This window comes from Sturnus vulgaris, chromosome 6, assembly GCF_052056855.1.
Source record: "Sturnus vulgaris isolate bStuVul1 chromosome 6, bStuVul1.hap1, whole genome shotgun sequence".
Lineage (NCBI taxonomy): Eukaryota > Metazoa > Chordata > Aves > Passeriformes > Sturnidae > Sturnus > Sturnus vulgaris.
The window spans coordinates 358,843-373,383 of NC_142248.1; the positions used below are offsets into that span (position 1 = coordinate 358,843).

General features: G+C 44.7%; 1 protein-coding gene and 1 long non-coding RNA gene across 3 annotated transcripts in view; one reads left to right on the forward strand and one right to left on the reverse strand.

Annotated features, from left to right (window-relative positions):
- Positions 1-6,952: 6,952 nt before the first annotated feature.
- LOC148223270 (uncharacterized) lies at positions 6,953-11,492 on the reverse strand. The gene is made up of 3 exons (XR_015804368.1): positions 11,391-11,492; positions 8,938-8,981; positions 6,953-7,447 (listed from the first exon to the last, which is right to left on the reverse strand). It is a non-coding gene; the product is annotated as an uncharacterized LOC148223270 (long non-coding RNA).
- The window catches only part of PTPRJ (protein tyrosine phosphatase receptor type J), a 72,250-nt gene continuing 68,252 nt past the window's right edge, over positions 10,544-14,541 (forward strand). For both annotated transcript variants that reach the window (XM_088166636.1, XM_088166637.1), the window contains exon 1: positions 10,544-10,655. In XM_088166636.1, the coding sequence (XP_088022762.1) occupies positions 10,602-10,655 (54 nt within the window). In that variant the 5' untranslated portion in view covers positions 10,544-10,601. The remainder of the gene's footprint in view (positions 10,656-14,541) is intronic.

Consider the following 14,541-nt stretch of genomic DNA (forward strand, 5'->3'; position numbering starts at 1 on the left):
TTGCTTAGAAAAATCAAAACTTCTAATGAGCATGCAGACAGCAATCAAGATTAATCCTTCTCTATCTTAAGAGTTGGCAAGTTAAAACCTGAGGATCTCTTGAGAAGGAGAGCAGCAAATAAAATTTTGATAGTTAATCAGAATCTCTTGGCTACTGAGGTCAACATAGTCATGGTTTTAACTTCAATTTTGAATCATCTACCTTCAGACAAAGACTTGCTGCATCATGGAGATACATACACCTTGTAGAATCAGAACTGGTTTATAGACTAGGTGAGATTGCTGCTGCAACAAATCATTTAAATTGGGTCATAGTTATCTCACCAAACCATATATTAATCGTAAAATAAGATCAAGTTCTGGTGAAGAAAAAATACGCTTTCTAGAAGAGAAACTTAATCAGTTTTATTCCCCAGATCAATTAAGTATGCCTGATATAGGAAATGAATTAATTTTGAAAATGCTCCATTATAATTCCCTCTGATAACCACTAAGAAGCATGAGCACATCTTCCATTATCTCCTGCTTTCCTCAGCTACAGGGATTAGGAATCATTCAAAAGGACACACTGTTTTGAAACTACAAGACACCCACCTGCCTGGGACCCAGGCAAGGCTGGTCACATCATTGTAGTAGATGGGCTTGGTGAGTATTACCATGACGATGATTTTTTTTTCCCGATATCTGTCATTAAGTGTCACTCGTAGAGTGCATTAGCACAAAGAAGCCAGTGACTGAGAGTGAAGAGCTTAGTCCTAGCATAAAGCCTCAGCACTATCTGCTTTGTCAAAGATGACAGTACAGTCTGACAGAAAACCCATGCAATGTGCTTATGGCCTCTCCTGCAGTGCTTGCAGCCACAGACTGAGTCCTACCTCTGCTTAGGGCCATAGCAGCAATGCTCCTTCAACAAGAAAACCTCCCCCAGTTTCAATGTTTTCTTTCTTTTGACCTCCTGATTTCATGTTCTACACAGTTGGTTTTATTCTTGATCCGCTGCTTTAAATCTTTTTTTCCTTGTTTCAATGTCACTTGGAGGTATGAGCTCTACAGAGAAATAAGGCAGTAATTTTCTGCCATGCTCTTGATATCTGTTTTCCCCTCACCCTGTTCTCCTGTTTCCATTCTCCCTGGCCACTGTTATTTCTCACCTAAAAGGAGCGTTTTTGCAGTGACACAGTTAATTTGAGCAAGTGTACTGCTGCAGAACCACATATAGTATTTACCTGGAAGGAGTTATGTGCTTGATCTCTCAAGTAGAAACAGAAGTAACAGGTACAGCTCCTTAGGCTGGCACTCATGGAGACTAAAATACTGCAAAACCACATTACCTCTGGCAGAGAACATAGTCCATGGAGCCACTGGTCCTATGCAAGGTGTGCTTTGGAGTAACTCTGCTCTGCAGCAATGAGTAGAGAGGACAAGTATGTAAATGATGCCTTGTTTTCATAGCCTGTAAAGCTGTTGCAACCGCTTACATCTTTATAGATGCACTCTGGAAAGTTCAGGATCTTCCAGAAAAAGGAAGTTTTCTCTTTAAAGAAGACAGATTATCCACCCAACCTTTAAGCTGTCAGCTGTAAAATTAACTTGGATTGTTGCTGGTGAGTGCCTATTGAAGCAGATTGAATCCAATCCATCTGGTTTTAAAAGGATCTGTACCTTCCATGGAGATTGTTAGTTGTGGACACGGCTTCCTTGCCCTTTGGACTCTTGTTTTCCTGGAGAGCAGAAGTACTGTTCAGAACAGCCTGTTTAACTGAGGAATGACACATGGAAGCATTGCATATACAAACTAATAATCCTAAAAGCAATGTGCTGGTGTATCGTTGTTCTCATGCAAGAAGAACACAGAGAAATAGAATTATTTCATTCATTATTTGATGTATAGTTAATTATTTCATTTACTAGAGTTTAGTGAACATTTGTTTAAAAGCGTTTCCCAGTAGCATCAGGAGGCTGTACAGTACTGACTGGGTCTAAGTGGTAGATAGAAAGAAATTAGTTTTAAAAATAGATATTTTAAAAAATGTTACCAAAATGCAGAACCTGGGATTTTTGAAAGGAATCAAGCTAAGCACTTGGCTCTCAATGAGAGTTGAAAGGCCTGCACAAGAATTTGGCCAGCTAAGCCTCAGCATGCCTTAAAGGATGTTTAGGGCTGTAGTGCCACAGTAAATAGCAGGCTGTTGCCAAAACACCATCTCCAGTCAGACAGGACAAGTAAATGAACAAAGACCAGAGCACATCACCAGGCATTAGAATTGCAAGTGCAGGGATGCAAATTCAGAACCAGAGAGTTCAACCATGGTAGCTGGGATGTGAACTGATAATTTTTGGTGTCAGCTTTTGTTTTCTTCCCAGGAAAATGTCTTCCTAGCCTCTTGCCATCTTGCTGTTTAAGCTAAGGGCTACTGCCAAGCTGCTTGAAACTATCCTAATTCAATTACAGTGGTTTGGGCACAGTAAATAGGACCTGATATTCACCTAGAGAAGTCTTAAGATACCTTTCTGATGTATAGTGGTGGATACAAGCACTTCGGGGATTCAGTCTCACCTCTTCCTTTTTACCTCTTTGCTTCCTGTCATTTTTTGCATGCATTTATAAAAAGGAGATGTTTACCTTAAAAGCAGGCATTTGTGCAGAAAAATACTGGTGTAAAACAGGCCAGTTGCATTCCAGCCAGTAGTTTTATTGCTCAGAAAACTGCTTCTCTCACTTTTATGGTATTGCCAAAAGTACATTGCCATGAAAATAGTTAATGCTTCAGTACCATCTGTCAAACAAGCACAAGATGATAAGCCTGTATTTTAGGGGCAATCTCTGCAATGGACCAAAAGTTAAATGACCCTGAAGATGCTAATTGCTCTCCTAGGATGTTCATAAGCAGTCCATTCCTGACATAGCTGGCATGCATCACACTTGGAAGACATCTGCACTTCTGCATCGTTTCTCCACATTATTACTTATGGGGAGAAGGGGGGGCAGGGGTAGGGTTTTGCTAATAAGCAAAACATTATAAAACCCAGCATTCAAACTGTGCTCCACCCTCCCACCACAATTTGTAATGTCAGAAGAAAGGGAAAAGGAGGCTGACTCATTTTGTCAAAGAATTTCAGTAGAATTCATTTTAACATTTTAACTTTTTCCTTCTCTAATGGATATCTGTCACCTTAGGATTTCAGTGGTCACCTGTGACTCTGGAATGACAATCCTCTGATGTGGAAATCTTGGTGCTGTTTAAGCATCAATATTTTTGCAAGTAGTGTCACAACCACGGTTTTTCTGACAAGTTTCTTAAGGTTTCAGTGCTTAAAGGTGGCAAGTTGTGTTGTGGGAGATCATGGTGGATAGGGATTCTGGACAACATAATGTATCCAGCCACTCCCTTTTCTAATGCCCTTGAGAGAGGTTGCCAGTCACGTACACACCGGCTGGTTTCCACAGGCAGGTGATTTCTCTCATTATCAAGGGCAGACTCAGCTGTTGTAATGTTTTGTAGCACCACTTTAGCTTGGTGTCATTTCATTTGGATTATATGGTGCCATTTATGGGACTCAAATAGTAATTGAAAGTGATTCCACTGGAACTTTATATGCTAGGAAAAATTTATGCCTTTCTTTTGTGAGTTTGGAGGCAAGGACAAAAAAAATTGGCAGGTGGAGAAGGGGAAATGTTTCTGCCAGCTTCTGGTATTTCCCAGAATCCTGCCAGTCTGCTTCCTGGCTCTCTATGCCACTTCAGAGCTCTAGCTCCTGTGTGGGGCAGCTGAGCTATGGCTGTGGCCTTTGGTAATATGACAGGGACTGCCTATACTGAGAAGGGCTTTCCTCTTACCCCCTTCTGCAAGTCTGAGTAAAACTCTGATGTATATTTATTGTGCTAGAGTCCTTTGCAACCCATGACACTACTCCTGGCAGTAACTAAGTGATTACATGGGACCTTGCATTGGTGAGACAGGCTATAGGACCACAACTTCTTTCCTACTGGAACAGAGTCCATTCACTCCTCTGTAGAAGATGACCTATTTAAAAGCTGGCGTCTATTTGTACTCAAATCACTTACAAAAATGTTCTGTTGTGTTGGAAGTAGCTCAGGTGCTGTAGAAGTTGGAAGGGACCCACATGGATCCCTAGAAAGGCAGCTTCTGGCCCTAAACAGAACTCGCAAAATCACACCATCTGCATTGTCCAAACTTTGTCAGGCTTGCTGCTATGACCACCTCTATGGGGAGCCTGTTCCAGTGCCCAAACACCCTCTGGGTGAAGAACCTTTCCCTAATATCCAATCTAAACCCACCCTGACTCAGCTTCAGGCCATTCCCACATGTCCTGTCACTGGTCACCACAGAGAAGAGATCAGTGTCTGATTCTCCTCTTCATCCCACGAGAAAGTTATAACTGCAGTGAGGTCTCGCCTCAGTCTCCTCCAGGCTGAATGGACCAAGTGACCTCAGCTGCTCCTTACTCATACAGCTTCCCCTCCAGGCCCTTCACTGTCTTCATAGCCCTTCTTTAGATGCTTTCTAATACCTCTATATCTTTCTTATATTGTAGCACCCAAAACTGCTCACAGGCCTCGAGGTGAGGCCACACCAGTGCAAAGCAGAGCAGGACGATCACCTCACTTGACCTCACCTCCCTTGACAGGCTGCTGATGCTGAGCCTGAGGCACCCCAGGACACGGCTGGCCCTCGTGGCTGCCAGGGCAGCTGACTCAATGCTTTGGAGTGTGCTAGTCTGTGGGGTTTTGATGCATATTTTCCCTTCAATTGCTATGTGAAATATATCCTCCCACTCACCTGCCTTCCCACACAAAGGAAGCTGGCTACTGAGTGAACTTAGGAGATTGAAGGTGTTACCCATGTCCAAAAAGTCATTTTCAGCTAAGTCACTTTAAAGTCTTTTTGAAAGTTGTGAAAAAAAAAAGAAAAAAGAAAAAAAGAAAAAAAAAAAGAACAAAAAATGTGTTCCAGTTTTTCTTTGCTGGCCCCCACAGCAAAAAAAGTCTTCTTCCCTCAGTCAAAATAAAACCATCCCAAATCTGGACCAACCAGAAGTCAGGTTACCTTCCTCCTTGTCGTAAAAAGTGACAGGCTTTCTTTGAATATCCTCTCTGTTTTACACTCCATCTGAAAGATGTCTCTGCTAGCAGCTCAATGCACCTTTAATTTCTTATGATGAAAAATAAAGGTACCATTTAGGAGTTAAAATACTATCCAGCAGTCCCCAGCCAGTACCCCCTGCAGCTACTGGCTGTGGAGGGCTTGTACCAGCAGAAACCAGGTTAGAGCCACATCCAACATTTGGAACCTTTCTGCTTGATGGTAGGACCATCCCCTGCTGAAGCATTTAATCACTCACTCTTTTTTCACCAAAAGAACTGCTGCTGAGGTTAGTGTAGCATTCCTCTGTTGTAGTGTAAAAGGGACTTGTAGTTCTGCTTGAGAGCTGCTCCCAAAAGACTCATCTCTGGTTTTGGTGGTACATGGAAGCCTGGAGGACCCTTTTAAGGTCTGAGGTGGTGTAAGTAAGAGCCAGAGCAATGTAAACCAGAAAGATCACTTTGGGCTCCCGTAGCTCCAGGGCACTGAGCAATGATGGATAGGACAGAAATTCATTTGGAATTCTGTGTGGGTCACACATGTCCCATAATATCTGAATCTAAGGACTTGCAAGGGGAAGCAAAGCCAGAGCAGATCTTGGACCTCAGTGTGAAATCACAGCAGAGGGTGCTTCCTCCTTTGTGAATGACAATAGCAACATAGCCTGTTACATGTTACCTGTCTTGCTGAGGTAGCAAGCCACATGCTAATACACTTGTTTCTTATATATGCTACATCGTTATGCTTTGCACTGTTTTGCCTGTAAACCTTAGCCAAGGAACGTACTCCTTGCCCAGTCAGTGATGAATTCATCCAACCCAGCATCCTGTCTCCAGCAGTGACATTAGGAGATCCTCTTCAGGAAGAGCAAAGCTGACTGCTCTGTGAGTACCATTCGTGGCATCCAAACATTATAGACTCATCTCTGCCTTCTCCTTGTTTACAGATATATTGTCCATGAATGTGTCCATGAAGTTTCAGAACTGCTCATACTGTTTGCCTTTAAAACCTGCCATGACTACACACAAGCTCATTGTCTGCCATGTACAAAAGCACTTTATATTATGACTGTTAAATTGGATTTAATGAACAAGTTTTTCTTTCATCTTATTTCCAGGGAGCTTTCCCTTCTCCTAATTGAAAGCTTGCAGCTTTTTAAGACTCCCTTGATAAGACAGCTGCACCATCATCCACATTTCATTACCTGCTCTTCTTGGTACCTTCCCTCAGTCCATTCTGTCCCTCTTGCAATGCTGAGAGCAGCGACAAGCCTCAGTAAGGACATGGGTGCACCTGGGTTTTACACATTGGCAAAACCATGCTCTCTGCATTGTTCTCAACTCCCTTCCTGACAATGCTCAACAATTGGATGCTTCTTCTGGCTGACACTGCACATTGAGCTGATGAATGAAACTGGAATAGCTAATGAGAATACACTATTGTGATTGAGGCTGGCTGGGGTATGCAGTTAAATATGGCCATCCTGATTTTTTTCTTTTTTAAACCGTATTCTATTGGCAGTCTCAATGAAAGACAAGTATTACCAGCCAGGGTAACTGCTCCAAATTGGACAGCTTTGGATCACTATATTTTTGTAGTCTTCCAATTCTGCCTATAGAATTAGTAGTATTCCTTATGGTGTAAACTAGAGCACCCATAAGTAATATGCACATTCTTCCTGGATTTGTGTGCAGGGGCCCAATATGACTTAAACCTAGGTCTCTTTCAAAAACCCGATTATAAGGATGTGGAATAACTTCTTTCTGACACTTCCATTTGAAGAGGTTTTATGACTCAGACAAATTAACTTTCAGTGAGTTAAATAGTAGAAGCTTTAGCCCAGAAGCAACACCTACCCAGTTTCATAAGCCTGTCACTCATATAGCTTTAATAACAGCCTGTAGAATAAACAAAACTCACCTATAGAAACAATTAGGCAGTAGCAGTTGTAGTTCAGGAAATTTCCAGCAGATTAGTAACAAGTTGGGAAGAGCCTGTGGCCTGAAATGCAACTTTGAGCCTCTAATTCCTAGGAAATTGTGTTGTGATGGTTATTGCTGCTGAACAATTAGCACCTGGAAGAGCTTTAAAAATTTTGGCTTTTAATTTCTCTTTTCCATTTTCAGTATGTGAAGGCTCCAGTTCTGGCATGAATCACAGCTCTTTGAGATCCACTTCTCGCCTGAGGTGTGCATGGGTAGCAGTGAACCAGAGAATGCTATAAAGAGCAGAAGCATTGATTGAAGGAAGCAATCAGGTACACATGTGATTCTTTCTCCATGGAGCTCTCAAAATCTAATTAGAAAAGTTTTTGGAATCCTCCTCCCAGAATTTTAAGCAGCCTAGAGGACACAAAAATTCCTTTTGAATGGGTACATAAGACAAAAAAGAGTTTAATGATTTTCTTTTTTTTTTCCCCTCTAATGAATCAAACACAAATTGCATTTCTGTTTTATGTTACAAAATATTTACACTTTTTAGTGCCTGATGTTTCTTGACAATTTTTTTTTCTTTTTTTGTGACCACCTTCAGCATATCTGTCTGAGTCTTTTCAAATGTTTATGAATCTTCATAGTTCACTTCTCTGTCCTAGAGACAGAGTCCCTGATGGTTGGAAGATGAGTAGTTCCAACACCCCAGAAACATTTCTAGAAAGGAATCAGTTCTTGCCTTGAGGTCTAGTAAGAGTCAGTCAGAGAGATACCCTGAAACAGTAACAAACCCATGCTCTCTGTGTGTCAGTTTAACCCACACGTAAATCCTACTGATGGCATTAGTTATGATTATAACTAAAGATATGCTGTAAAGGTTTTTTTTTTACTACAATCCTAGAAATACTCTGCTTAGAGATCTCTACAAGCAAATTTAATGTTCTACTATTTTGGATGCTCCAGAAATGAGCCTATGTCCCAGAACTTCATAGGCCTCCTGATTCAGGTACTTGACATACAAGTAATCATATGACGTACACTCAGCCACAAGTGTTAATGAGAAAGTAATTAATTACAGATTCCATGCAGCTTGTATTTGAAAAGCTTATACCAGTTATACCAGATCCAGACAGATGTGGTGTGGTAAAAGGAGTTCAGCTTCCTGTAAGAGTGATGTAGCTGCCCAGTTGCTCTCTGGAGCAAAGAATTAACGTAGCCTAAGAGATATAATGCCCTTTGCTTCTAAATTGGGTTCTATGGCCTCTTCAATGAAGAGGAATGAGTAAACTTAAAAGTCCAAGGATGTCTAGAGTCTGGAGATAGCAACATTAGCTTGCAGATACTTAAAATTTTAACAGGTGAGAATTCAATTTCTTGTGTTCTTGGTGCATTTTAATTGTTTATTTGTTTTGTGGGGTTTTTTTGTTTTGTTGGGTTTTTTTGTTGTTGTTGGGGTGGGTTTTTTTGGTTTTTTTTGGTTTTTGTTTTTCATTTTATGTTCTCTTTCAGAGCTGGCTGCCATTACTGCTGACATCAGTGAAGAAATTCCCACTGAATTTAAAGGACAACTGAATTGGTTACCAGGTTTTTGTACTGGAAAGGTATGCAATTAAAAAAAGCCACGCTGTTCCCATTGGGCTGGAGCCAAGGATGACCAAGTGTGCTTGCTCAAGTGCAGCTGTGACACTCTAGGTGCAGCCCAAACAATGGAACCCAGTCTGGCCAGAAGCTGCAGTTTGGCAGCTTAGACCTACTGGGGGTCTGCCCAGGCACGGCGACAGGGAATTTATTTTATGAGTCAGAGCTGTAACTTCCAAATGGTACAGTTAGATCTGCAGAAGTTATGTCAGCATAACAACCTCACAGCAGCCAGTGAGACTTCTGTCAGGTGTGTGGCTTACCAGGAGGAGTCTTCAGTTGGAAAACAATTCTCAGGTGCTCTGCACTAAATGGAAAGTGTAAAAAGTTTAATTAATATTTTTGTATTGTGTTTATTGCCTCATTTCAGTACTCCCCAACATTAAAAAAAACCCCTTCTCTGAAGTAACTATCTATTTCTATTTCCTACAAATCTTACTGATATGAAGTGATGTCTATACACTAACTTCAGCTGTAGGTCTCAGCCTCCCAAACAAGTTTGTGTGTGCCCTTACAGAATGATAGCATAGTTTGAGTTCGAAGGGACGTTTAAAGGTGATCTAGTCTAGCTGCCCTGTGATAAGCAGGAACATCTCCAACTCCATCAGGTTGCTCAGAGCCCCGCCCAATATGCCCTTTAACATCTCCAGGGATGGTTCATCTACAACTGCCCCAGGCAATCTGTTCCAGTGATTCACCACCCTCACCATAAAATTTTACTTCCGTATATCTAGCCTGAATTGACCGTCTTTTAGTTTAGACACAATTCCCTCTTACCCCGTATCAACGGGCCATGCTAAAAAGTCTGTCCTCACGTTTCTTACAAGCTCCCTTTAAGTACTCAGAGGCTGTAACATGGTTTCCCAGGCGCCTTCTCTTCTCCAGAGAACAACCCCAATGTCCTTATTCTTGTGAATTTTCCCATGAACTCCCATGGAAATAGTTGCTTCCGTAATGCTGTGCATATGTTTTGAGGGCTTAGAACAGACAGGGAAATGACAAACATATGACCACAAAACTTCTGAGAAAATGAGGACTGCCAGAGTTTCCGTAATTAAAAAAGATATGCTCTGTAAACTGTCCCTGCCTCCCCCTTTCCCTCATCCAAGATGAATGAAATGTAGAACACTTCGCTGAGCCTGGGAAGTAAGTTACGGTTATAAAAGGGATTGTGTTTGATGATGTCACGTCCCTTTTGATGACATGGATAAAACATGTCCAAAACCGTGCATGGAGCGGGATGAGACTTTCTTGGGGGACTGTTTGGGAATAAAAAATAGTGCAACAAGCAGAGCCCCTCACTGCGGCAAACCCTCGGCGGGACTCGGGCGCCCCTTATCCCTCCCGGGGCCACGTGTGGCCGGGGAAGGCGCAGCGGGCAGCGGAGCCCCCGGGGCCGGGTTAACCTCGCCTTAGCCCTGACCCTTCTACGGATCACCCGCCCCCGAGCACCGTGCCAGGGCCGGCCAGGCGCCCCCCGCGGCGCCGCTCCCTCCGCGGGCGCCGACTGAGACCGGGAAACTTTCGGAGGGAGCCGCTTCCTCGCCCGGCCTGGCTCGGAGGGGAGATGTCAGATCCCGGCAGGGAGAGAGGGAGAGGGGAAGGCGGGGAAGCGCCGGTCGCAGCTCCTCCGCCCGCTGCCAGACGGCCATTTAATCCAGGGCGAGGGGCCGACACGAGGAGGCGAGGAGCGGCGGTGCAGGGAGGCGACCGGCCTGGCTCTCCGGCAGCCGCTGCCCCGCTCACCCCCTCCCTCCCCCCACGCAGGGCTTCCCCGCGGCTCCGTCCCCCCGCCTCTCTCGGGGCGGGGCGCGGGGGAGGGCCGGGCCGCCGGGCGGTGTGGGGCTCAGCCCGGCCATGTCTCCGGGGGCGGCGGCGGCGTCGGGCTGAGTGGCCGTACGCGCAGCGGGGAGCGCTCTCCGTGACCATGAGGCGGCTGCCCCTGCCCTGCCTCTTGCTGCTGCTGCTGCCGCCGGCCGAGGTGAGACCGAGCTGCGGGGGGCGGGGGGCTGCCGCACCTGTCCCCGCCGCGGCTGCCCCGGCTCTGCGGGGCAGGTGTGCGGCCGGGCACGGCTTTGTCCCGCGGCGGCTCCGCTGGTGCCGCCGCCCGAGGGGAGGGCAGGGGAGGGCTGGGGTGCCGCGGTGGGGCCCGGCGGGGGCGTTGCTCACCTGGAGGTGGGATCCCCGCGGCCTCCCCCCGTCCCCCGCCCCGCCGCAGCGGGGGCTGTGCTGCGGTTTAACCCGGCGGTGCGGCCGCGTGACTGCTCTGGGGGCATGGGGCTGCCCCGCTTGTTTTCCTGGGTAAAAGCTGTCCTGGGTACAACAGGGACGGCTCTCGTCTCCCTAGTGTTGTAGCCTGCCCTCCTCGTGTCTCCGCTCGTTAATTATATTAATGGGGTATATATGATAATAGGGTGTTTGTGCATTGCCCGTGCCGGTGGTGCACATCACTGGCTGGATTGCAGCTTTCGGGATCAGCGCGGAGTTTCCACGGGAAAATGCTGCCCTGGTGCGGAGCGAGCAGCCCTGGTGGTGCCGGGCTGCAGATCAGCAGGAGGCCTTGCCCAGCACGCTTGGCTTTGAGGCCTTGCTCTGGTCCCGCGTGTGTTGCAGGATGTTCTTCCAAGAACACCTTTCAGTGATGTAAATCAGAATCGCTTGCCAGGTGACCCACTCAGCATGCTGGCACAGCCTCTCTCACCCTTGCTTCCCTCACCTCATGGTGTTCTCGGTGTTCCCGTAGGAGCTTCCTTGCTGCTGTGAGCTCTGATGTTCTGCGGCTTGCTGAACTTTTACTTCCAGATGCACCCGCTTGTCCTCTCTGCCTCAGTGGTTTCTGCTACAGAAGTGTAAATGTGATAGGAACCAAGGTGCTCTGTAATCTGTGGTGACAGATCTGCCTGAGAGCTGCAGAGCAGAACTGCACTGCTGCTTTACATTTTTGACTACTTTTTCCTTACCTTAGCACCAGCTTGTGTTTGCAGCCAATGAGTGTTGTAAACCTTTGCCTCCTTGTCTTGTCTGTTGGGGTACCTTGCAGTGTGACTTAATGATCTCTTATGTTCTCTGACTTAGGCTCTTACTTGGTGTCTAATATGTTTCATAATAATATTTTAAAAAGTGGACCCTCTCCTCAGTTACATGTACTTTTATTTATGCATTCATCATCTTGGGACCCAGCTGCGGGCATTCAAGTAGGTGCTGTCATTACCTGGTGTTATCAGAGCTCCCATCAACATGCTACAGGACACAGGTCAGATCTGCAATTTTTGGTGTGGCTCATAATTTTAGGTGGGATCTCTGGAGCTCGTGGTGTCACTATTGAAAATTTAGAAGATAACGTTCTCAATTTTGACTTAATTGTACCTATGAATGTGAAAGCTGAGGCAAGGAATTCTCAGTTTACCAGGCTTCTTAACTTGTGCTGATCAGCACCTGGTGGAGTTCTGAACATTAGGAGCATGTACTTGAACTGCAGACAGCTGGGGAGAAAGGTCCTTTAGGATTTTTTCATTAGAGGAATAGAATGTAAACCAGGTGCTCACTGATGGTATCATTCTGCAAATCATCTTCTCATTTGAAATGACTAAGTTTCACCATAGCCACTTTTGTCATGTAGGGTGGGATTACTCATATTTGAAAAGGCTATTATGTCTCTATAGCCTATAAGCCATAAGGATGCAGAATAAAGCCTTGCTTGGAGGCAATGCATTAAGCACAATGGTCTTGTTACCCATTGCAATGCTGTTCACATAGTCTTGCCCTCTAAAAATGAGGATGCTCTCTAAGAGGGCACAGTTTTGCTCTTTGTGTAGGGTTCTTTGCATAGCCTCAGGTGGGTGTTAGAGTTGGCCAGTGTTGTTTGAAGTGTGGCATGTGCTCAAGTACAGGAACATGGCCTGGCACTGCCTGGGGAGGCATTTAGCTGCTGTAGGAAGGTGACAGTAGATGGCAGGACTGTCAGGCATGTGGCATCAGCTGGCCTTTGTGTGTTACCTGTAAGAACTATTAATTGCCCCTTCTCTGCCGTCTCCCAGCCAGCTCCTGAGTGGAGAGGCAGTGAGTGGGGTGGAAATGGCTCTTGGCTGGGTCTGGCCTCTGTGCTGCCTTTCAGATGACTATGAGGTTGGGGAGGGGACAGCACTCCACACTCTGGGAAGCAGCCGAAGCTGTGAAATGGCTGTGTCATGGCAGCTCCTCAGTGGTGTGATGGGCACATGATCTTTCTGTGGCGTTTCTTACTCAAGGATAAGCATCTTGCTTATTTTTGATGAGTTACAACATAGTGGCTAAGGTTGGAGTTGTTAAAAAACAAACCTTGCTCTCTATTTTTTATTGATATGATCATATTAGTGATGTGATAAATAGCATTACTACTAGAAGAGTAACAGACGGTGTTTTTGGACTTGTTTCGGTGTTTAGAATTGCAAGTGCCTTTTATGTGGACCTAATAGCTTGTTGTTACATCTTATTCCATACAGAGCTACTGATACTGTGTGAGTTGATTATATAGGATTATGACTTAATTACTAGTCTGAATTTCCAGCTGAGGAGTTTAAATGAAGAACTGTCTTATCTCAAATGTGGGCTTGCCGTGTGTGTATGCTGCATGTGAGATAATTTCTGCTATATATTGGTTATTATTAATCATCGTTGTTGAGTCTTCTCCTGTATAGTACACTAAATTTAAATTTTAGTTTGTGAAATTATTCTGTGTAATCTTCAGCACATACAAGAAGAAGTTAATGGTAACTTCCATTTAACTTTGTGACAGGTCTACATACAGCTCATTTAGAGGCTAATGAAACAATAAAGATTGAGAAACGTGAGGCTCCCTTGCTGCTTCTGTACATGCACTTCTGGGGCAAACCCTTTAATAGCCACTGTTGGAAACACAGGTATGAGTTTTGCTGATCTGGAGACTTCAGCAGGCCTGAACTTACGCAGCATAGACCAGGAGGGGAAGCTCTGTAGCTGTGAACAGTTTGCTTGTGCCTGAGGAGCTTAGAAAGAAACTTTTCATCTGCCAGGCCAGGTTATTTTCATGTCATGACTGTTTTCATTTTTGTTTAAAACGGCAATACAGGTTAATTTCCTGAGCTTCTTTATGTTCCTTACGAAGCCACACAACACAAGCATCTTCTGCAGTGCTCAATGGAGGCTTTGTCTTCAGCGTGGCATGGATGTGCCTAGCGCTTCCTTAGAGGCATAGGCTGGCTGCACACTGCAGCACACTCACATGGTTTCCAATACTTTGAGTCTCCAGCCAGCAGCACACAACAAAATATCTTCTTCTGCATATTTGAGATCAGAATTCAGGCCCACAGTGGAAATGTCTGTGCAAACAGCCACGCTATTATTAGCACTTCCTCAATTATGTGAGCTGCATGCAAGTCTTTGTTGAGAATTTTTATGGCATGTAATTTTTTATGGTTGGAGTTTCTAAATATGAGCGAAATTGCTGCTGTTTTAAAATCTTTGGTTGTTCATTGTGCAGGGCATAATCTATATAATTGTAATTTATGCATTTCCTTCTTTCTACTAGAATTACAGTGTATCATAGGGGAAACATTTTGACAGTGTTGAAGAGTGGTTGGGTACTTGGACGTTTTTAGGTGCAAAGCCTAGCTATGACATTTACCTGCTTGCTTGAAAGATTCTCGGTATGAGCAAAGGCAAGAGACACTACTAAACCAGTTGGTGGCTGCACATCTGGTTATTAGCCTGATCCTTTTAGTTTGACTCCAAGATTTGAATGCAAATAGTACCTTGAACATCATGAAAGGTTGCTGGAAGTGTAGGAGGAGCTAGTTGAATTTTCTCCAGCAGAGAGGGCCTGCTGCTATGTAGGGATGGGAGAGTGAAAG